General features: G+C 42.5%; 1 protein-coding gene across 1 annotated transcript in view; it reads left to right on the forward strand.

Moving 5' to 3' along the window:
• Positions 1 to 22,261, forward strand: part of RTEL1 (regulator of telomere elongation helicase 1) — a gene marked incomplete at its 3' end in the record, with an annotated part of 42,707 nt that extends 20,446 nt beyond the window's left edge. The window contains exons 18-33 of the mRNA XM_009071307.1: positions 1,161 to 1,201; positions 2,247 to 2,332; positions 3,136 to 3,213; positions 3,928 to 4,005; positions 5,205 to 5,348; positions 6,112 to 6,227; positions 7,234 to 7,357; positions 8,995 to 9,148; positions 10,668 to 10,822; positions 14,576 to 14,671; positions 15,806 to 16,013; positions 16,542 to 16,682; positions 17,367 to 17,480; positions 19,283 to 19,525; positions 20,958 to 21,131; positions 22,076 to 22,261. Coding sequence (XP_009069555.1) covers positions 1,161 to 1,201; positions 2,247 to 2,332; positions 3,136 to 3,213; positions 3,928 to 4,005; positions 5,205 to 5,348; positions 6,112 to 6,227; positions 7,234 to 7,357; positions 8,995 to 9,148; positions 10,668 to 10,822; positions 14,576 to 14,671; positions 15,806 to 16,013; positions 16,542 to 16,682; positions 17,367 to 17,480; positions 19,283 to 19,525; positions 20,958 to 21,131; positions 22,076 to 22,261 — 2,138 coding nt within the window. The remainder of the gene's footprint in view (positions 1 to 1,160; positions 1,202 to 2,246; positions 2,333 to 3,135; positions 3,214 to 3,927; positions 4,006 to 5,204; positions 5,349 to 6,111; positions 6,228 to 7,233; positions 7,358 to 8,994; positions 9,149 to 10,667; positions 10,823 to 14,575; positions 14,672 to 15,805; positions 16,014 to 16,541; positions 16,683 to 17,366; positions 17,481 to 19,282; positions 19,526 to 20,957; positions 21,132 to 22,075) is intronic.
• Positions 22,262 to 24,479: the final 2,218 nt, after the last annotated feature.

The following is a 24,479-nucleotide window of genomic DNA, read 5'->3' on the forward strand; positions in this document are numbered from 1 at the left end:
TAGAAAGAAACATAAAGGCATGAGAGAACAGGTGAGTTTTCAGTCAGGGCTGGAAGGACATAAATACAGCTTGTTGGAGAGCAGGACTTTTTCATTCAAAGCAAAGTGACTTACTATGAGTAGTAACCATAGGAACCAAATACACTTTTTTGTCCTGCAGCAACACCACACCTAATTCGTTAATAATTACTTTAAATAGCTTTGAGATTAGTCAGGCTTGGCAGCATTACAGACTTTTCTGGCAGAACTTTCACTTAACCTGTGGGCTGCCCATTTCTGGTTGTGCCTTTTGAAGGTATTGAAGCTTAGATAATCTGCAGTGCTAGTAAGAAGAATATTTAATAGTATTATCAAAGTGTAGTCTAGACAGGACTAATTTTTGTCCTTGGTATGGTGCTTGCAACAGGAAGGAGAGCAATTGGGAGTCTGGATGGGCTATTTTAGATGAGTATCAGAGGAAGTCAGTATGGATAAAGAACATGGACAAGTGTATTGGGTTTGCATGGCCAGGCTGTGGTAGCAGGGGAGCTACAGGGGTGACTTCTGGCAGGGGCCTGCAGACCCATGGAGAGAGGAGACCCACACTAAAGCAGGTTTCCTGGTAGGACTTGTAACCCTGTGGGAACCTGAGGGACTGTACCCTGCGGAAAGGGACCCACGATGGAGCAGTTCATGGAGAACTGTAGGCTGTGGGAAGGACTCACACTGGAGAAGTTCATGGAGAGCTGTCTCCTGTGGGAGGGAACCCATTCTGAAGCAGAGGAAGGATTCCTCTCCCTGAGCAGTGACAGAAAAATGTGTGATGAACTGACCATAACCCTCACTCCTCCTCTCCCTGTGCTGCTGGAGGGAGGAGGTAGAGCTGGGAAGGAGGGAGGAGTGTGGGGGAAGGTGTTTTTAAGATTTGTTTTATCTCTCATTATCCTGCCCTGATTTTGACTAGAAATAACTTCACTTAATTCCCCCAAACTGAGCCTGTTTACAGTGAGTGATCTCTCCTGGTGCTTATCTCAATTCATGAACCTTTCGTTGTATTTTCTCTCCCTTGTCCAGCTGAGGAGAGTGACAGAGCAGCTTTGGTGGGTGCCTGGCATCCAGCCAGGGTCAACCCACTAAAAAAAGGAAATGCAGAAATGTTACTTGATTTTTCTTCTTTGCAGGTTTTCAGAGGATTATTTATCTTCTCTGGGGAAAACGATTGGTAAGTGAAGTTTGTGGATTTCAGAAATGGGTTTTTAGAAATCTACAAAGAGCAATACTAAAGGACAACACAGGAAGGTAAAGGATTGCAATGCATATCTAAATGCTGTCTGGTTTTGTGTGCTTCTCCTTGCTCAGGCAGCTGGCTGCTGTAACAGCATGCAAAATGAGTTTGAGCCCTTGGCTTAATATTTCCAAGTCAGGACTCCATTTTTATTGTCAAGAGCTTGTGCTTGGGTCAAAAATGTGGTTCCTAAACACAGTTAGAAGTGGCATAAACTAGCAAATTAATGGCCAGAGATGCTGCAGCCCAGCATCATTTGCAGAGCAATGAAGGATCACAAGAAGTCAGTGCAATTTCTTGTGCTACTTTAAAGGCACAGTGTTACGCCTGCCTGAAATCAGCACTGATTGTTTTGGTAATGTTTTGCAAATATACAGAATTGCAAAAATGTAACACGAGGACAAGATAAAAGAAGAGCATTTGTGTGGCTTGGCTGAGGTGTGACTGAAAGAAATCTGTTAAATCTAGAAATGTTTGAAGGGAACAGAGGAGAGTGCTCTGTGGTGTTCATCTTGGCCTAAAGGGTGAAATTAAGAAAATGCTTCCACAGACAAATGTGCACTATTTGACTAGAAACTGAAAAGCAATATGATGCAACCTCATCCATTGCTTTGAATGTGTAGACTGCAGTGGGCAAGGAGTGGAGAAAATGGTCTACAAATAGATCCTACTGTCACAAGGGAAAACATGACAAGGAGTATAGTATCCCTTTCATCTACAGGGTTTGGTGTAGCTGGTAGTATCATTCAGCCTGTAACATGACACTTTAGAGAGCTAGTTAGGCATCTATTAAAGTCCATACCTTAACAAGATTATTGAGATGATTTTAAAAAATAAAGCAGCTTCTAATACACAAATATTCATGTCAAGCAAGTAGAAAAGACTTTGGAAGGAACCCATGCTGCTGTTTTCCCTCTGCAGTCTGTGTTTCCATCCCAGGGTGACAATACCCTCAGCTACACACTCATCCATCTCATTGCAGGTAACCTCGTGCGAGTTGTACCACATGGACTATTGGTGTTCTTCCCATCGTACCCTGTCATGGATAAGAGCCTGGAATATTGGAGAGTATGTGGTTTGATTACACACATCAGGCAGTTTGTAGTTGTGCTATTTAACCACAGTAATTAAAAACCTTCTAGTGGAAGGTTCCCTGCTCGTGGCAGGGGGTGGAAGGAGTTGATCTTTAAGGTCCTTTCCAACACAAACCAATCAGCAATTCTATGAAAAATGTTTTTTAATAAGTAAATTATAACATGTGGAAAGTAAAAACCCAGGTCAAGCTTCTTTTACTTGGATCACAATGCACTGAATGCAGTGTTGTAGAAACCAAACAAACCCAAAAGAATCTTAATACATTATCTCATCTGATCTCACAGTTTATTTAATTTCACCAGACTTCTCTTTATTAAACCTCCAGAGTAGAATTGGTCTGAGTGTTTCAACTCTTCCCGAAAAAAATTGCAGTATGAGCATTTCTTGTTTATTTTTAATTGTAACCATTGCAACTGTAACTTTTGTTACTGCTGTGCCTATGGGTTGAGTGTCCCTGGTGAGACTTGCTAGAACAGTTCTGGTTTAAATACTCTTTCATAAAAGGGCATATAGGGGTAGAGGTGTCACACTGTGGAGTTAGACTCCGGGAGGTGAGTGTTGGAACTCTCCCATCTGCCTAAGGTCTGAGTTGCACCAGCTGCAAGGAATCACTGTTAGGATTGTATGTTTCTGCTTCCATCTCTTCCTGTGTTTGGCAAGAGATGAACTGACTGCATTGGGGAAGTAGTGACCATTTCTGAACATTCCTGTGGGCACTTCTGGCACATGCTCATTGGCACATGACATTTCTGATCTGTTCCTTGTCTGTTTAACAGGAGCACGACTTTGCTAAAAGGATAGAAGAAGTGAAGCCAATGTTCGTGGAACCCAGGAGCAAAGGAAGCTTTTCAGAGGTTGATTATTTGCATTCCATACCCCGAACATTTTCAGGAGCTGGTTTTATGTTTAAATACCTTCTCTAAGATGTATTTGGGTGTGAAACACCCAAATTTTAATCCTAGGATAAAATTAAAACTCTCAGTGCTCCTTTGGAGTGTAGTTCTTTTGTGCATCCTTCTCTTCCCCTCTTGGCTGGTTGTGCAGGGTACAGTTGTCATTTAAATCTGGTGATGTAACAGCAGCTAAGAGACACGTGCTGAGTAATCAGGCTGGTAGAAAACTGTCTCTTCAGGAGTCAGCATTTGTTAATGTTCTGCAGGACCTTTCCTCCCAGCTTGTCTTGCTTTTGCTGCTAAAGAATTGTGCAGTGTCATCCTGTTTATTTATAGCCCTTCTGTTTGCTTCTGAGAGCAAATAACATCCTTGAATTGCTTTCTTGGTTTGCCTGTTTTACTTAAGGATCTGCAGAAACACAGGACAATCCGTGTTTTACCTTCTCATCAAAAGTATCTCACATTAGTCTTTTATGCTTACCCAGTTGTGTTCTGGATTTCACAGTGATGGAAAGATTTTGCTAAGATAATGACTTCTCACATTTGCAATTAGTTAACAGTAAAGACAAGTACACTAAGCCAAATGGATCATATTTGAGATCTTAGTGTAAGTCAAATTTAGCTCGTACAGGATAATGCCATTCTTACTCTTGCTCACATTTGTTTATCCTTTAGGTAATTGATGCCTACTATGATAAAGTTGTCTGTCCTAAGTCCAACGGAGCTGCATTTTTGGCAGTGTGTCGTGGGAAGGTAATGTAACTGGGAATGTTTTATCTGGGATCAGAAAAAAATCATCCTTCTGGATTTCAATACATTTCTGTTCTTTGACTGTACTTACATGTGAGGAAACAACCAAGTGCCTTGAAGCTTTTTCAAAATTAGGTCATGTTTACAAATGCTTCATTGCTGTTTCTATTAAAGGGACACATCTTCAGTTTCTTTAAAGGGATGAGCATCATACTTGTTTTTCCTGTTGGCTGCTGACCGAGAACTTAACGTATTAGATGAGAACATCTCTTTTGGAGACCTGTAATCAAACCTCTTGGAATAACACTGCTGGAAACCAAAAATATTGCTTAGCTTTAGAACACATTAACGTCATCTTCTCTGGACACAGTTGATGATGTTTCCTTTACGTTTTCCACTGCTGATAAATTGACTTATGTTTATCAGCTGAAATATACAAAGTTGAATTTACAAAATCAGAAATTACTCTTAGAGCCTTTGTGTTGCTGCTTACTGTGTATCAAGAGAAGATCCAACTTCTTTTGAACCTTTGCTTCCAATCTCCAAAGAAGCTGTTGGATCAGTGAAGACACAGCTCTCCCCAGTCTCGTTGCTGACATTGGAGAATTGATTCAGCTGAAAAACAAACCAACATTTTTTCCCCCTATTATTTTTCAGCCTGTTCATTCAACTCTCTGATTTTGTTTGCTTTACAAGGTGGTTTGCCAGCACAGTGAGCATGTACATCATTTGTCACATGAGTGACAAATACTTGATGAGATGTAAGCAGCACTGTAGTCTGGTGAATTCAGAGCAGATTTCTGGTAGCTTTCTGTTATTGCTTTGAAGTGATTCTGTTTTTACTGTCAGAGAAGGTTTGCTATGTTCTTGCCATGTCTTGTTAACACCTCAGGGTAGGGAAGGTTTAAACAGAGGTGTTGACTGACATTTAAGATGTGTTCTCAATACAGCTGTTCTGCTTATCCAGGAATAAGACATCCATTAATGGTGTTGGCTGAGCTTGGTCAGGGCCTCCTGAAAAAGTCAAGTTTAAAGTCTTGGTAATAAAAGCAAAAAATCTAGTTGAAACTATTCATAATGTATTCATAAACTACATTTGGCCAGGGATTTAACTGAACAGAGAAAAAATGGTCAGTACTTGCTGATTCGCTCTGAAATGTCACTTCAAACCCTGCTGATAATGGAAAACTCTGGTTTTTCAGGCCAGTGAAGGCTTGGACTTTGCAGACATAAATGGACGAGGAGTCATCATTACTGGCCTTCCATTTCCCCCTCGTATGGAGCCCAGAGTCATTTTAAAGATGCAGTTTCTGGATGAAATGAGGAGAAGTGGTGCAGGTGCACAGGTAATACTGGGCAGCTTTTTGCTATTGGATGTTTGCAGTTCATGCCATTGTTTCTCCCTCTTATCCATGTGGGTTTTGGCTTTTGTTATCCTCTCAGCCTCATGGGACCACGAATATCATATCAATTTAAACAGCCTTGGAATTTGTCACAAATGCAGTCACCTTTCTTTAGTAGTGTTAAGGATTCCATATTCTGTCTCCTGTGGCACAGTCTTAATCAAATATAGGCTCAAAAATGGTATAATCGAAGTTTAAGTCAAAATCTTTATGTATGTGTTACTCGTCTTATTTTTCTGAGGGAATCGTTTCATCCAGAGTGCATGGGCAGGAAGAAAGTCCTGTGCTGGCTGGTTTGGGGGTGTGGTGGTGTGTGTTGAGGTTTTTTGTGTTTTGGATTGGGTTGGGTTTGTTTTTCCTATTGTCTCAGTCATGAGAATGAATGGTGTTATGATTTAGTTTGTTCTGCAGGAAAATTACTAAGACTTCTATTATAGAGTGAGTCTGCTGTGATGCCATGGCTGACAGTGCACCCTGTATGAAATACCCCCTCAAGCTGGGTGTGGTTACTTGAGTTTCCTGTACAGTATAAATCAGGTGTGATACTCAAGTCAACCTGTATTTGGTTTTCCTCTGCTCTCTCAGATTTTTCTGTACTTCTTATTTGATACAACAATAGTTGTATAGTGAAAACCAGTGACTGTACTGCATGGAGAATGCATTTTACCTGGTAAATAATGTTAATTGTCTCTCCTACCCCTGGCAGTATTTGTCTGGGCGTGAGTGGTACAGCCAACAGGCATCCCGGGCTGTCAACCAGGCCATCGGCCGTGTCATCAGGCATCGCCAGGACTATGGAGCAATCTTCCTGTGTGACCAGAGGTAAACCTTGGCTCCAGAGCACAGGCATACATCATGCAACCCCAGTCTGGTTTGGGTTGGAAGGGGCCTTAAAGCTCATCTCGTTCAACTCCCTGCCATGAGCAGGAACACGTTCCACTAGCCCAGGTTACTCAGAGCCTCATCCAGCCTGGTCTTGAACGCTCCAGGGATGAGGCATCAACATCATCATCCTCTGTATATCCCTAGTCTTGAACACTTCCAGGGATGAGGCATCAACATCATCATCCTCTGTATATCCCAACATGGGTATTGGTATTTAATATGTAAATATGCTGATGTTGCTGTTTGGAGAAGACTGCAGTTCATGGTAAACTATTCTATGTAGCAGGTTATACAAGAGTTGCACTACTTTAAGAAGGTAACTAGATTGTTATTTTCTGCTCCCTGAATATACATTCTTGGAGCTGCAGGGGGAGATTAATGGTATTATTGGAAAATAAACCAATTTTTGTAATACCATGGGAAATTATGTGATAATAACTTAGGGTTTTGCATTTTCTCCGTCTTCCATTTGAGAAGGCAAGTCACCAGCACTGCAGTGTCTGAGAGCTGGAGGATGAGGACAGATTATATTACTGGAACAATACTATCTGTGTTCATATACTATATTAATATACTGCATTAATGTTCATTTCCATAATGCTCAGTAATATAGGATGTATATTATAGGCAACAAGAGTCTGATAGTCTTCAATGCTGAGGCTCAGCTGGGGACAGTGAGCACATCACAGTTCAGGACTACTGTTCGTGTTGCACAGTTAAAGAGTCTTTTGGACAGAGATAGGGATTTGCTGATTACTTGGTACATGGTGTCAACAAAGCCCTTTTCTCCTGAGTGAAGACATCATCCCATTATATTTACTGCACAGTTTCAATCTTTTGTTATCTTACTTCTCCCTTGTCCTTTTGGACACTGATCTAGTGATTGTTTAATTAATTAAGGCTAACCTGGCAAATAATTCGCTCATTTCCCAATCCTACACAGATTCACAATGGGTGACGTACAAGGCAAGTTGCCTTCCTGGGTCCGACCCTATGTGAATGTTTACAACAACTTTGGGCACGCAGTCAGAAGTGTTTCCCTCTTCTTCCGTGTTGCTCAAGAAACTGTAAGTGTCTTTAAAAAAACCTACAAAACATACAACAGATTTCATAGAATAATAGAATTTGGGGGTTGGAATGGACCTTACAGATCATCTAGTCTCAACCCCCTGCCCTGGGCAGGGATATCTCCTCACTAGATCAGGTTGCTCAAGGCCTCAACCAGCCTGGCCTTGAACACTGCCAGGGTTGGGGCAGCCACCACATCCCTGGGCAACCTGTGCCAGTGTCTCACCACCCTTAGAGTAAAAAACTTTTCTCACATCCAACCTAGACTTTCCCTCCTTCAGTTTGAACCCATTACCCCTTGTCCTATCATTGCAGTTCCTAACAAACAGTCTGGCTCCAGCTCCTTGTAGACCCCTCACATATTGAAAAGTTGCTCTGAGGTTTCCATGCAGTCTTCTCTTCTCCAGGCTGAGCAGCCCCAACTTCCTCAGCCTGTCCTCATAGGGGGAGATGCTTCAGTCCCCTTAGCAACTTTGTGGCCTCCTCTGGACTTGCTCCAACAGTTCCATGTCCTTATGTTGAGGACACCAGAACTGTGTGCAGTATTCCAGGTGGAGTCTCACAAGAGCAGAGTAGAGGGGGAGAATCACCTTTTTTGACCTGCTGCCCACACTCCTTTGGATGCAGCCCAGGATTTGATTGGCTTTCTGGGCTGAGCTCACACTGCAGCTCATGGTGAGCTTCTCATCCATTTGAAACTGGGAATGCTAAGCCATCTGAAAATGGAAGGGACCCATAAGGATCATTGAGTCCAACTTGTTGCTCCTCACAATTCTGGCTGATACAGAGTCACTTGTCACTTCCAAACATCACAGGATTTACGAGAAAGGAGATATGCCTCATCTTTCTCTGAGCATGACCTGGGACAGCATGTTGTCATGCTGGGTAACTCATTAGGTTAGATCACAAAAATAACTTCCTCTTCCAGTTTCTCCAAAAGAATCAGTCATATCCTTAAATTAAATTGAAGCTGACTAGTATAAAGGCTAAGATAAACCATCAGTTACTGCAGTTCATCACTTGGTCATCCTTACTAACACTACTCCTCTCTTAGCAGCAAGAAGCTAATGTTCTCTGTAATAGTTCCTTGATTGAAAAAGTAATATTCTAAAATTATTTCTTAATTGACTGGAGAAAGTCATAGCAAGAAATGGGCTGTAAGCCAGAATGGAGAATTTTGTCCTCAGAATGGAGGTTGAAATAAACACTTAGAATTTCACATACAGACTTGAATGACTTCCTGGAAGACACTTTAGCCAAGTTGTTCAAACTAATAAGTTACAGATGATGATACTGGCATGACTTGATGATCTTTTCTGATTGTTTGTGAGAGTTTCATGGTAAAACAGAGCCCCATGTGCTTTGCCAGAATGAGCTGTGTTGCAGGGACAGCATTAGGAAGTTACTGTTCTTTAGCAGGTCATGATCCTTTTTCTGGTACCAGGTCACTTAGTACTAAGCCTGCTTACTGTGCTGCATCTATGTCATCTCCTAGCTCTTTGATCCTTTTTTGATATCATGAGTTATTTGGGGAGAAGGAGATTGTTTTGGGTTGTTGCTGAGATTATTGGTTGCAAAAGAAGTGAAGTGGAAAAGTTCCTTTTGCCAATTGTAATGCTTTGTAAACTGCCTGCAGATGCCTCCGCCCCTGCTCCAATGCCCTCCTGGTCATTCTGGTTCCCTAAGTGAAAGCAGTGCAGCTCCATCTACTTCATCTGAGCAGGTCCCCTCCCTGAAAAAAGCCAAAAACGTGGATGACCACGTTCCCAGTTTGAAGAGGAAAAGAAAAGGTAGGTTTGGGTCCTCACAGCTAGACCTTTTTCTTTTGAGATGAACCTCCTTGAAGGCAGAGAGACCGAGACTAAGTAGAGGGCTGGGCAATCACCAACATATGACCTGGGGTGGAATGGGGTGGAGGTCTCTGCTTCTGTCCAGTGATAGGATGGAAGTCCCTGGTTCTGACCCAGGATGCTCCTGAGCTGTCCTAAAGGAGGATCAAGAGGCAGGTAACTGAAATGGAATACAAGGAGTGTTCAAAGATTGATGTAAAAGCCTATCAGAAGAAACACAGGCATTAGAAAATGGGGAAAACCAGTTGCAATTCCAGAGCAAAGAGGCAAACAGGGACTGAAAAAGTGTCCTGCAAAGCAGGAGGAGTTTGTTAGAATATCACAGATGATTCTGAAAATAAGAACCAGAAATCTTTTTCTGACTAGCACTAACTTTCATATGTCCTCCTTCCATCCTGTTGTATAAATTACTCTTAGTAGTCTGACTAAGAAAACAAAATATGAGGGCAATGACCTTGGGAAAAAAACAATATTTTACATTTTGTGGTTAGCTAACATAAAAAAATAAAGTGTTTCTTGCATCATTCAGCACTCCAGATTGCTTGCTGGTTTGGAACGGAACAGTGAAGTTGTGTTTAAAACTGGTTACAAGTGAGTGTGAAGGTGGTTTTGCTTTGCATCTAAGCCAGTGTGACTGCTGGTTGTCATGGAAAGGGATTACTTTGGCTGCCACTTTTCCCCCTCCTCAATTTCCAACTGGGCACTAATGCTCCTTTGAGTCCATCTCCTCTGCAACTGCAGAGTGAGCAGATGAGCTTTGCTGAAGCAATTCACCTGTCATCCATGTGACTGGTAGATCCATCTCAAAGGATGGGGTGGAATGTGCGACTGGAGATGAAGGGAAAAAGCTGCACTGCCTGTGTTGATAGAGATTTTCAGTTACTGTGCATCAGCTGCAACATCAAACTCACCTGTAATCATAGTTTTGGCTGGAGGGTTTCTTGTACTAACTTTTCAATTTATGTCCTAATATACTCCCATTCTTCTTAAAATAGGGGCTTTTCTTAATAACTGAGTGTTGAAGCAATTTCATAAAGTTGTGGAAATACATTTTGAAGGAAATGCCTTAGAGTAGTGTCAAACTGATGCTAATTTAACACTACTTGCAGCTTTAAATTCTTGTATTTAAAACCAAATATACCTGGATCCTTATGAGTGAGAATATGTATTCTTGTGACCTTGGTGACTGTGTCCTATAAGTATTGATACTTTGAGAATTAGTTGTGGGGTTGAAAAAAAACCTGTTTCAAAATAATAAATCATGTTTTGTACCAAAGTCTCTTAAAAACAAGATCTCAATTCTGGAGAGATCTATGAAATGAAAGTAATCAAACACAGATAGCTACTGCATAGTCTTTGAGGATTGCTTTGTAAGACTTGGAGGTATTACTAAGACAAAGAAAATGCAAGAGAGAATGTGGAATGTTAATTTGTCATCTCTGTTATGCTGTGATGCCAGTAAATGGAGATGGAGCATCCAGCCTGTGTGTGGAATATGAACAGGAGTTTGTCTCACCCAGAAGACAATGTGCTGGGCTTTTGGATGCCTTGGAGCGCAGCGAGAAGAGCAATGGTGATGCAGAGGAGCAAACTGACTTGTCAGGAGAGGAAAAGGTAATGGCAGTGGTGTGACAAAATACTTGCTTATAAGTAAAAATGGCAGGCTCTGAAGCAAAATGGATTTGGCATTAAGAATCATAGAATCAACCAGGTTGGAAAAGACCTCCAAAATCATTGAGTCCAACCCTACCATGGTTACTAGACCATGGCACTAAGTACCACATCCAGTCTCATCTTGAAAACCTCCAGGGATGGTGAATCCACCACCTCCCTGGGCAGCACATTCCAATGCCTGAGCACTCTCTCTGCAAAAAACTCTTTGTAATATTCAACCTAACCCTCCCCTGGCAGAGCTTGAGTCTGTGCACTCTTATCCTCCTGCTGGTTGCCTGGGAGAAGAGACCAACCCCCACCTGACTCCAACCTCCTGTCAGGGAGTTGTAGAGGGTGATAAGGTCTCCCCTGAGCCTCCTCTTCTCCAGGCTGAACAGCCCCAGCTCCCTCAGCCTCTCCTCATGGCACTTGTGCTCCAGTCCCTTCACCAGCCTCCTTGCTCTTCTCTGGACCTGCTCCAGCACCTCAATATCCTTCCTGAACTGAGGGGCCCAGAACTGAGCACAGGATTCAAGGTGTGGCCTCACCAGCACCGAGTACGGGGGAAGAATCACTTCCCTGGTCCTATTCAATCCTCTTTCAAGGAAAACTCACAGTAATCAGCACTGGTAACTGCAAGTTCTTATAGTTAAATTAATCAAAAGGTTTCCTTGACACATTCAAGTAGGTGATCAACAGGTATGTGCTTGTACTGTGCTCCAAGGCTGCTGACCAGGTGAATTCCTGAAGTTAACCATGTTCTCCCAGGAGCAGAGAGCTCTTGGAGAAGAGGTTGGCAAATACAGTTTATCCTGAGTGGAATCTGTGTCAGCACTTGGTATGAGACCAGATATTGAATTAAAAACAGGCTGTGGGAAGCTTTATGGATTGGAAATTGCGTTTTCAGATGAAAACCTTTGATTTGCCTCAGAGAATGAATATTGCAGACTTGTGGAACGTTTTATCTGAATCAAAAATCCACTTATCACATTAAGATCAACAAAGCTGCTTCTGTGCTGTTCATTTTCTTTCTACTTGGATTGCTGTTTTTAATACAGCAGTAATAAGGCTGTGTTCTTGTTTTCCCCAAATCCCTGTTTGCAGGTGTTGGGGGGGTTGCTCCCTTATGTGGCTGCCATCACTAGAAGCATTTTACTACTGGCTTGCAGACTAGTGCATGGACTCTAGGAAAGCCATTGCAGCACAGCCAGGTGGTTGGCTTAGGGGGAGGAGTATCTGGGGAATTTTCCTAAGGGAAAATGTGGAGGTGTAGGAGTATCTGGGGAATATCTGGGGAGGCCTAAGGGAAATGGATAAAGACATGTACAAAACAGGGAACGTACAAAGGACCACAAATATTTAATTTGTCTGTAGCCTAGTGGGAAATTGGGCTCTATCACCCATGGGCCACCATGTCATAGACACCAAAACTGATTCTTTGGAAAGCCTGACACATCTCCAGGGATTTGTAACTCAACTACAGTGTCTTCCTAACACAGCTGCACTGTGTTTGGCAGAGCTCAGTGTTCCCCGAAGCCGGTTAAGCTCATAATCCTCACAGCTTGGCAGTCAGTCAGCTCATGGTCACTCTCTGTATTTGGCATTATTACTCATCTGAGGCTTGCAGAGAACTCCGGGGTCATCCTGTGCTGCTCCGAAGTTGGTGACCTGTTACTGGTGACAGTGTGAAGTGTAGTCCTGGGACATGCAGTGCCTTAGGGAGCCACTTTTCACTCAGAGCCCAGCACTGAGTGGATTTACTAATCACTGGATTTGGACTGATGATGGGGTTGATGTGATTCCATGTCTTTCTTCACCATCATTCATCATAGTATCTGTTACCCTTTTTTCTTTGATCAATGTTATAGTGTACTTTTGTTTCTTAACCAATGCAATTTGGCTACTGTCATTTGCTTGGCATGAAAAATAAGAAGAGTCTTTGTCCTCTCTCAAAGTAAAATGCAAGAAATATTCTCTCAATCCATTTAAATAATGACTGAGCAGTTCCCCATAATCAGATTTCCTTGTGAGATATGCCTCATGGAAACTTGTCTTGTAAGCGTCATTTCTGCTGGATCATGCTATTCAAGGTGGTGCCTGTGCATAGCACATGACTAAGGAGATGATTTTGTTAATTTTTCTGACTTATTGCATGTGTCATAAATAGCTGACTTGCTGCTTATATTCCATTTCTTCATTACTCAGAGTTTAAATAAAACATAATTAAATCTGCACTGAAGTCACGGTCAGGCTTGTCTGGAATTTGGTGTCCTTGCAGTATTAGGAGTACATTGGAGGTTGTATTTCTGAGTACAGCAACTGACTCCACAAACTGACACATCTGAAGTTATTGGCCAAAGGGACTTTATTTTCAGTGATAGTGTTTAGCTGTAGTTAGGTTTATTTGACCCTGAAGCTTTGTGATCTGAAGTCATATTCAGAAGTCAGAGTGGACACTGTCATGTTTTGCTGGTTCCTCTCACAAATGAACATCAATGAGCTGATAGTCCCATAGTTTTTTGGGCCAGAGCAAAGCAGTAGCTCACCACACTCCTGCTTTGCAACAGGTATGTAGAAACCAGCTGGCAATATGGGGGTTTCCTGCAGTTTCTTCTGTCCCTTCAGTGATAGCTTTTAATGTGATTAATACTGGCCTGATCTAATATTGCAGCCTCTGCTGTTAAGCAGTTCCACTCCTCTTGCTTATGTCCCCTCAGTTCTCTTTTGGAGCTTTGTATACACCAATATTCCCAGTCACCACAGTACAAGTGCCATTCTTTGTTACTGGGAGGAGGAGATCCTGAAGAGCGTAGAACCAGAGAATCAGCCATGTTGGAAGAGACCTCAAAGACTGAGTCCAACCCTACCATCATTACCAGACCCTGGCACTAAGTGTCACATCCAGTCTCATCTCGAAAACCTCCAGGGATGGTGAATCCACCACCTCCCTGGGCAGCACATTCCAATGCCTGAGCACTCTCTCTGTAAAAAATCTCTTCCTAATATCCAACCTAAACCTCCCCTGGCAGAGCTTGAGTCTGTGCCCTCTTGTCCTCCTGCTGGTTGCCTGGGAGAAGAGATCAATCCCCACTTGACTCCAACCTCCTTTCATGTTGTAGAGGGTGCTAAGGCCTCCCCTGAGCCTCCTCTTCTCCAGGCTGAACAGCCCCAGCTCTCTCAGCCTCTCCTCATGGCACTTGTGTTCGAGTCCCTTCACCAGCCTCGTTGCCACAAGTGTTTCTGCTACTGTCTCATCCTACCTGTCCTGATATTTTCTACAAGACTGCTTAGGCTTCCCCTTTCAGCACCCCAAGAAAAGCCTGATACAGATTTTCTTCACCAGAGAAGGACTTCCAGGCAGGAAAGTGAAGGAGGGTGTGAGCCATTGGTTACACACAGGTCTGTATACACTCCCAAGCTGCCCTGGAACAGTCCACTGTGAGTCCAGCTTTGCTTAGTCAGGAATCTGCACTCTCAAGATGAACTTTGTCTTTAATTTTCTCTGGTTTGGTCTCTCTTTCTGAGTTGTCCAGTAAATATTACCTTCTGGAGACAGGTATATGCCCAGGCTCTGTTCTAGGAATATAGGTTGACTTGTTTCACTTTGCTGAATGATGTTACAACCTTTACTGCTGGAATTCTCTAAATTAAGTGGACTATGACTTTGAAAAGCATTTGTTTTGTACCTTCCTTATTTTCTTTGTATCTTCACAGGCACATCGTCTGTCCACACTTTCCCTTCAGTATGAGAAGAGGTTAACAGATGAGCAGAAAGGAGGAAGGAAGAAAATCAAGCTAGTCAGCAACACAGTAAGTGTTTTCTTGTGTCCATGGCATCCTTTTGACGTGTAGATTGCTTTAATTTGAATTGGAAATTTCCTGGCAGGCAAATGACTGATGCCAGAAGAAGTATGGGTTTTCTCCAAATTGTAAATATTTATCAGTGCACATCTGAAATCTATTTCTGTCATGCTTCTTCCCAAATCTCGACATCACAGACCTAATCAAGCAGAGGGCCAGGTGGGGCTAATAGGTGGCAAGAATTGTGTTCTGGCATTGACTTCTCTGTGTACATCCTCTCCCAGTGACCACATGTGGTGAATGGTTTCATTCTTCTTGATTAGAATAGAATGGTTCAGTTGGGAGGGAATCTACAAAGATCAGCTAGTCTAGCTGCTGGTAGAGCCTCAAATGGTTTAACTGACCAGTTTGGGGTAAGCAATCCTGTCCTAACCCCACCTGGGGTGTGTGTGAGCTTTGTAGTTGTGCATTACTGTTTTGCCCTGTCTCCAAATGAGTTTGGAATTTGGAGTAAACTGAGGTTAATTCATCATGCAGCCAGTTGCCTAAGAGTCATGATAAATTCAGAAGAATCCCCTGGGTGCTTTTGTGTGCCAGTAGTTGTCCAAGGTACTGTCCTAACTGGATGCTGCCTATCTATCAAACTGCTAGTCACCTGGCAAGCAAAATTGATTCTGAAGCTGGTAGTAACCAAGAGAAAAGGAGGAGAACAGGTTCACGCAGAAGGTTGTGTTTGCATTTTGTTGCTATCTGATATCATGATGAGTCAGCTCAGCCTCCAGGTTTGTGTGAAATGCGATGTTATTAACCTTTCTCCTAAGATAGAATTGTGCAATAATACTTGGCTGCCTACTCTAGGAATTTTTCCATGAAGCTGTCAGTTTGACTAACAGTTTAACTGTCAGGTGACTAACACAATTGCAAGAGTCAGTAACCTGTTAGGGGTAAGCATTCATGGTTTAGTGGTGAGCATGGTGGTGGGGCTGGGTAGGCAGTTAGACCTGATGATCTTAGAGGTCTTTCCATGATTCCTTTCATTGTTCTGTGTGCTGGTGGGATTGTAAATATATTGCTTCCATCTGAATTCATGTGAGGATAACTCCTCAAGTCACACTGTACTGAAGAACCTTCCTGCTTTCACAGCAAGCTGATAGGAAAGCAGAGCTGGAGCCTAAGAAGGTTCGAGCTACGTTGTACATCACCACAGTGAAGGAGACCCTGAGCCAACAGAACTATGAGCTCTTCTCTAAGGCTCTGCAGCAGTACAAGAAGACAGATGACTTCCATGCTATGTTATCTCAAATGAGCTCCCTCTTCACAGAGGATGAGAAAAAGCATGTCTTGTTACGAGGTACATTTAGCCTGTTCGTGTATCCCTGCTATGTTTAAATACATGACTTTTGCCTTTTAAAGAGACTTGTGTGTTCTGGAGGTGTTTTAGATTTGAAGTACAGCTCAATCAGGATGGTCATCCTGAACATCATCACTTTATATCCCCAGATCACACAGGAAAATCTTCTCAATTTGATTATCGTGTTAGCTTGACAGGCCCGAGGGAAATCGCATTCCATGGAAGTCTGTGTATTTTAAACTTTGTCTAAAAGTAGTATAGTTTATTCCCTGTGATTTAGGAGATCCAGAGTGTGGTTGTGTGAGTTGGATAGATGCACTCATAAAGGTTCAGTGTTAAAGCAGTAAATACATAGAATATACAGAGAAATTTTCTGTGTAAGTAATGGTGAGTATAATGCAAAGGGTCTGGGCAAGCACAGATAGTTGCTGGATTTCCTGCTGTTGTAGCATTTGTTACCTGTTGTGGATTGATTTTTGTTTTCTTCATTTTTTTTTCTCCCCCTATTCCCTCTCTCTCTAATGGAAGAATTTTATCAGTTTGTTCGACCTCAACATAAGAAGCAGTTTGATGAAGCATGCTGCAGTCTGACTGGAGTGGGCTGTGGCTACAAACCTGAGCACAGCTTCCTGCAGGAGGAGAGAGAGACCTTGGCCAAGAAAATCATAGGTGAGGAGCTTGTTTTGGTTGTGTCATTTGAAGGACATTACCCAATCACAGACCAAGATGTGTGTAATGTGTAGAAATCAAGCATGGAAGGCAATTTAATTCAGTCAATACTGAGCTGAGTCTCTGCTCTCCATGATCCTCTTGCCTTCCTGTGAGCGTACACAGATGCCTGAGCATTAGTTATTGCAGTTAGTAATGATGCATTTTATTTCAGAAGGGGTTTCTACTGATCTATTTAAATCGTAAATCTAGTCTGGGGATTTAGAAACTTTATATGTGTCTTTTCTACCCACATAGTGCCTCCAGAATTGTGAATAGAGTGATCAGGTCCTCACAGAGCTTGTGAAATCTTTCAAACCCCAGAGCAATCAAGTTCTGAAAAGCAGAGTGTTAGCTCATCCACAGAGAAATACATCCTCATATCATCACAGAATAGTTTGGGTTGCAAGGAACCTTAAAGCTCATCCAGTTCTAACCCCCTGCCATGGGCAGGGACACCTTCCACTAGACCAGGTTGCTCCATGCCCCATCCAACCTGGCCTTGAACACTTCCAGGGATGGGGCAGCCACAGCTTCTCTGGTTTGTTCAGGTGTTTTCAGTATAGGAAATACTTTGAAATGCACCTTTCTATGTTCATTCTTCCCTGAATTTACTGTTAATGGAGTGGTTTGATTTAACAGAAGCAAAACAGAGTCAGCAGAAAAGTATATTCTCCAAGGCTTCGTGTGCTCAGCTGGACCCTGAGCTCCACCTGAACCAGGGAGGCTTCCACTTGGCAACAGGACTGAATGGTGCAGGTACCTCTCATGTTCAATAAAAACACAGTTCCGAGGTAACATCTGTTATCATTTACGTAATCACTGACTGTGAGTTCTCCTGGTGGGAACGAATGCTCTCTGTGTTCACCTAGCACAGTGCCTCACTGTCTGCAGGTTATGGGTGATGGTAACTCAGAATTTTCAGTTAGGATTGTACAAAACAAGACACAGAAGCCAATAAGTTAAATCAAGCTAGATATGAAAGAAACCAGCTTAAGGCAGATGTTTGCACTGGAGACTGAGCTGGGAAAAGAGCAAGTGGAGTACAGGTGTGCTGAGCTTCCTGTTTATCCAGGGTCCTTGAAAGAGAACCATTTAAGGAGTGTAACTTTAGATGACGTCAGTATGAATCCAGGTATGAGGAGGGAAGTGTTTCTGTTTTGTTCTTGGTGCAGTTTGTGTGCTCCTGTGCACTGTCTGTTTTTTCTCCAGAAACAGAGAGTGGCAAACGTAATCTGTGTGTTATCCCTCTAATCTCACTCTATCCACTATTTATCTTTGAACTCACAGGCTCAGTTATTATTTGATTATGGGTTTTCCTGAGAACAGCTGGGAATTTTTTGTATTTCTCACAAGGAAATGAGTAGGATCGTTGGACAGCTTAGAAGTCTTTTTTTAGAGGGTAAAGAATAGTCAAAGGCTAATCCTTTCTTTAAAAAAACAAAGAAGTCAGTTTCCTGGAAGGCTTTAAAAGCTTCTCATGTGTGAAGCCATGTCGTTTCTTTTGATTTGTTTTCCCATTGTGTTCTGTATTTTAAGAATATTTGAATAAAACAGAATCTTTGGTAATTGTTTTGTCCTGAAACCGTCAGTGGTTTCACAGAAACTTGTTTGCATTAGAAGTAATTGAGAAAATAAGAGTAATAAATGGACTATTTCTCTTGCTCCCTCCTTAAGTAGAGTATGTTCCTGTGGAAGTGTCAGAAGGCTCTGAGCTATGCAATCAAAGATACTGATTATAAAAATCACACCCAGGTTTTTGTCCCTTCTGGAAATTGAACAAAGCCTATGTTTGGAAACTTAATTATCTTTATTCTCCACTAAGGAACTTTTAAAAAATATCTTAATACCAGAAGATGTGGCAGGTTAATTTACGTCAGTTTCTTATCATATCCTTCATCCACATTTGCATGTTTGTAATATGCAAACCAGAATTTTTTTCTCTAGAACATATCAGAAATTAAAGATTGACATTAGGAACCAAGTCCACTAGGAGTTAGCAGGATGTTCCTAGCTGCTCCTAGCTCCTGCTGTCCTCCCACACTGCTCTGGTGCTCCCTCCTGACTTGTTTCAGGTTAGAGAGTCTTTTTGACCTTATGTTTTCCTGTTGAGAAACACCTCCCACCTTTTCTCCTTGTATTGTTAAGGGGTAAATCTGCACTTTAAAATTGCCCATATGTCAGACCAGCAGAGTTGGTTAAACCACCTGTTTGAAATGCTTCAGTGGAGCACAAAACCTGACTTACTGCTGACCTCCATGCACAGTGTCTTCTGTGTCACCTTTTGCTCATTCCCTAGTGACCTTTTGACACATTTCTCCATTTAAAACGAGCAAAGAACTCCAGAAGATGCTAAAAACGATCCCCAGAATTATTTTGCTCCATTGCCATTTCCAGGAGCAGGTCTGGCTCTGCCCAAGGCCGTGCCATAGGGAGCTGTGTGACTTCACCGTTTTGAAGTACTCCAGGAATCCCCTTCAGATCAAAGGAGTTGGTATGATGGAATGACCTGTTTGTCTTTGTTCTCCCCAAGCCCTGCTCACATGTTCTTTGTCTCTCAGGGCAGAATGCCAGTCAAGCTCCAAGGAAAGAGGCTGAAAAGGCTTCAGGCTCCAGGAGAGACCATCACCAGGCCCTCAGGACTGCCTACCTCAACGATGTGCAAAGGGCTTTGGACAAGAGCACTTACAGCCAGTTCTATGAAGCACTGGTGGCTTACAAGAGGACAGATAACTATGATGCTATGGTATCAGTGATAGCAGCCCTTACCACGGAGAGGCCACAAGACTTTCATCTCCTACAAAGTAAGGGATTTTTTAGAAATCACTTTTATGTAGTTGAAAAGAAGATGTGGGTGCTGTGATCTCACGTGAGGTCTCAGCTTTTGGTTTAGCAAACCAAGTGAATGGAGCAGTAGGGAAGTTCAATGAATGTCACTCAGAGAGCAAAAAATGTTAAGGTTATGAAATGTTATCTCTGCCTGTTCAGTGAGAAATTTTCCATTAAAAACATTAGATAAGATCTCAGTATTTCTAGTCCCAATCTTCAGCCCAGCCATCTTCAGAGGTTTTCATGACCATTTTTTACTTCTCAATTGCTGCTGGTGATTGCTTTTTAGCAGTGATGATGATGACTATTGACCTGACTCAATTTTGTTTACTTGGCCAGGGATTGTTATACTGGTACTAAGCTCTTAGATCACTTCCAGATTTTGAGATAAGGGATCACACTTTCAATTCACTATTCTTCTGGAAATAGTTATGGAACTTTGTCATCATTTAACTTCTCAGAAGTGGTTTGTTTTGTTTTGTTTTCCTTTTGTGGGTTTAATGATGGAAGGATTTAGGAAGCTACAGGTTTTCAGCATTTGAAATTGGACTCTATTGTTTTTAAAAGGAGGAGAAGATTATGATATGCTGGTCCTGGTTGCCTCAGTGGTGACGCCTTGTCTTGTGTGATGTGATACCTCAGTTCCACCTTCTCCTATGCCTCTGCAGGAAATGATGCATTGGTGTGTGCTGGGAAATGCTGACGGAGTTTCATTTGTTATCTTTAGAAAATAACAATAACTATTCCATAGACCTTGAATAGATATTATAGTCTTCAAACTGTTAGAAAATATCTTTTTTTCTGGTGCATTAACTAGTTAGATTGGTCTTGGCACAGCAAAGAGTAGGAAGGGAAGGGAAACTGAGTGGGACTGTGAGTCATAATCTCCCCCTGAGCATTCTTGCAGTCAGTGTCTTTACTGAGCAATTGTTTTAGCCTCAGAGGACCTTGTGGTAGAATTGTTTGTGCTTGGCAATAAGTCATAATTGGGGGATGGTTCTTAGAATTGCTGTATATGTGTTGTGACTCCTTGTCAACCAAACAGTAAGAAGAAATTTCCTTTCTGAGAGTCTTTCCAGACATTGTATTTACCTGATTGTGCACCTGATTTTCTTAGATCAGTCATCAGGGTGAAGGGCTGGATTGGGTATCTATGCTGAGCTGTAGAGAACAGAAGAGTTTCAGGATAGGTTGAGATTATTTCCACTACTAAATACTCATCTGCCTTCTGGCAAGGAAAACCCCATTATTATAAAAATCACAAGAACTTCAGGTGCTCTACCAAGCTGAAGGATTATGGCTGATATTATTCAGCTTCCAAAGAATTTCTCCCTTCCAGTGCAAGGAGTCTTCAATTGGTCAGGCACTGATTTTCCTATGCATTTGACTGTGTTTTCTTCTGGCCAGGGTTTTACATGTTTGTGCGTCCTCACCACAAAGAGAAGTTCAAGGAGATGTGTAAGGCTTTGACTGGAATGGTCTGTGGAGAGGGGGAGAAGCAAGTGCAACAGCCAGTGCAAGGTGAAGGGAAACCCCTGAGCTTGGAGAAGTGGTGCACAAAGGAAAACAGCCATGTACAAGGTTGGGAAGTTTAGAATCTTTGTTCTTATGATGGGGAGTGTTCAACAGCCTTAGAATCATAGAATCACAGACTGGTTTGGGTTGGAAGGGACCATAATATTCATCTCATTCCAACCCCTGGCATGGGCAGGGACAGTTTCCACTAAACCAGGTTGTTCCAAGCTCCATCCAACCTGACCTTGAACACTTCCAGGGATGGAGCTGCACAGCTTTTCTGGGCAACCTGTGCCAGTGTCTCAGCACCCTCACAGGGAGGAGTTTCTTCCTAATCTCTAATCTGAACTTGCCTTGTTTACTTTAAAGCCATTCCCCCTTGTCCTGTTACTCCATGCCCTTGTCCAAAGTCCCTCTCCAGCTCTCCTGGAGCCCCTTTATGCACTGGAAGGAGCTCTGAGGTCTCTAAGGCCATTCCCTCTGGTCCTGTCACTCCATGCACCTGTGACAAGTCTCTCTCCTGGGCTAGGGCCTCCCTAGGTGTATAACAGAGAATCAAAGCCATTGGTGCAAATGAGGTTCAAAGAACCCCAATAAATGGTGTGTATAAAAAGATAAAAGCTAATGTGTGATGGGGAAGTGCAAGGAAACAAGAACGAAATTAATTATGGTTCTGCCATCTTTAAACTGTGAAGTGCATTAAGGGTGAAGGCAGAATTTTTGCCTCTGAGTGGGGTGGGATCAGGAGTGGATTGAGATCCATTCTGTCTAGGAAGAATTTCCACAGAACTGTTTCAAGATAAAGGATTTATTTCAGTAACACTGAATGTGTTAGTATCAGAAACTTCTGTTACCCAGCAGTATGGCAGAAAAAGTAGTTACTCAAGTTTGATTGTCTTCTTATACAATGACAACTTAGTGAATTGACAGCTGATTGTGTTTTGCAGAGTCTGTGTGTTGTGTTCTGCATGATACAGGTTTGTATGTTGGTTTTCTCTTTTAATCCCCAGATGCAGCCACTTCTAAGAGTGAAGCACCAGAGAAAATTCAGAGTAAGATTTCCTCTTTCTGCTGTAGCCAGAAAGGTGAACTTGAGTTGCCAAAGGCTGAAGTGTCCAAAGAAACCAGTAATGTGAGAGCACCCACAGACTCTGGAGTCGTGCCCATCTTTCCCCTGGAGATGGAAGCAGAGTGTGGTAGGTCAAATTTGGGCTGAAATTCTCTAACACTGGAGAATAAAGATTACAAAGATGAGAATGAGATTAGGGATCTGTGAAATGACTGGTTCATGCCTGTATTTGCTCAGGTGCAATGTGACTAGTGTGGTTTCCTAAGTAGAATTTGTACTTTATACACCTTGCACATGCTCTCAAAGTGCTTCATTGTCTTTATCACAATGACGTAATAGTTTCTCTAAGAACTTACGGTTTTGGGGTGTTTTTTTCTACAACTTCCTTGTAAAGGAAAGATGTAACCCGAGTTTCTAAATGGGATCTGAAGCACTGAGAGACTGAGTGAGGTCACATGAAAGGAAAGTGTAGAAGGGTCAGGTATTGCACTATTAATGTAGTTCATAGCACACATGGTCATTGTTTTCTGGACTGCACTGGAGACGTGGATGCATGAGAATGTCACAGGTGATTGCTGGAATTTAGTCATTTCCTCCCTCTCCTTGTCTCTCCCCCTCTCCCTCCTCTCTATTCTAGGAAGATTCCAGTGCTCTAACTGCAAATCTGAGAATGATGTGCCTTTTAAATGTCCTTTATGTGACTTCACTTGCTGCAAAACATGCTGGGAGCAGTTCTTAAAGGTTGTCTTATTTATTGGTTTGTTTTGTCCTGAAACTACTGGCCAATTCTGTGCTTTTCAGGAGAGCTTTGGGGACAAGCCTGGAAATAGAATTCTTGTTTTTACAGAAAGAACATCCAAATCCTGATGGAAGATTTGCCACTTCTTTCATTATTTTCCATGTTTTGCAGTGTGATTGGAGGCAGACCTCTGCCTTAAGCTGGGGCTTTTCCACCTTTGCATCTCTTTCTGAGCTGCCTCCACATGTTTTCCTGTCTAAAACTACAACAGCAACAAGCTGTAGAGTCAACTCAAAAAAAAATGTTGTTTTTTAATATCTTAACTTTGATTTTCATTTCTTTTTCTTGCTTAGTTTCATCGTTTTCTCCATCAAAACCTACTCTAAAACATAATCATGAGATGAGGCGTATCAAGGAAAGACTGCCCAGGGAAGTGATTGAGTCACCATCCCTGGAGGGACTTGAGATGTATACATGTGGCACTTAGGGATGTAGTAGTGGCTTGGCAGTGCTGGGTCAACTGTTTGACTGTATGATCTTAAGGGTCTTTCACAACCAAGTGATTCTGTGGATCTGTAATTCTAAATTCCTGCTCAAATACCTCCGATGTCATCCTGTCTCTGGGGCTTCCCAGCAGAGTCAGTTGGTGGTTGAAATTCTTTAGGATGTAGATGATCCCACAGTGCATGTGTTTGGAAACATCTTACCCAACATTTGATTGGGCAGCTAGGTGTCCATACTCTGTGTTTTTAAGTCTATTGCAAGAGTTGAGGGTTTCTGGACATTCATAGGTGATGGAAAATGTTACTGCTCAGTGGAGCTCAGGGACCTGTGGAAAGAGTATGGGAGGAAAAGAAACATCTTCAGCCTGTCAGTCTGTAAGCAAGTACAAAATAATCAGTTATTCCAAGTTCCAGGAAAGGTCTTTTTCTCAGGAAGATGACACTGAATCATGTCAGCTAAGTACAGAGAACTGTGTACAAACATGCAAATAAAATACAATGGCCAAGAGAGACTTGGTCCAAGAGAAATATAGAATCAGCATAGAATCACAGGGGGGTTTGGGTTGGAAAGGACCTTAAAGCTTATTTAGTTCCACCCCCTGCCATGGGCAGGGACACCTTCCACTGGACCAGGCTGCTCCAAGTCCCATCCAACCTAGTCCCATCCAACAGCCCTTCCAGGGATGGAACAGCCACAGCTTCTCTGGGTGACCTGTGCCAGTGCCTCACCACCCTCACAGGGAAGAATTTCTTCCTAATCTCTAATCTATACCTGCCCTTGTTTATCTTAAGGTCGTTTCCCCTTGTCCTGTCACTCCACACCTTTGTCCAAAGTTGTCCCTCTCCAGCTCTCCTGGAGCCCCTTTAGACACTGGAAGGAGCTCTAAGGTCTTCTGGAACCTTCCCTTCTCCAGGCTGAACTGCCCCAGCTCTTTCAGCCTGTCTCCAGAGCAAAGGTGTTTCAGCCCTATTATAGTTTAGCAGCCTTCTCTGGACTCACTCCATAAATCCAGACTGATGTCTCAGACGTGTCTCCTAAAAGGAATTCAGAATAGCTGTTCCAGTAAATTTCATTCTCAGTCTGCTCTGTCATATTATTTAAA

The sequence above is a fragment of the Acanthisitta chloris genome, unplaced genomic scaffold, assembly GCF_000695815.1.
Source record: "Acanthisitta chloris isolate BGI_N310 unplaced genomic scaffold, ASM69581v1 scaffold9983, whole genome shotgun sequence".
Lineage (NCBI taxonomy): Eukaryota > Metazoa > Chordata > Aves > Passeriformes > Acanthisittidae > Acanthisitta > Acanthisitta chloris.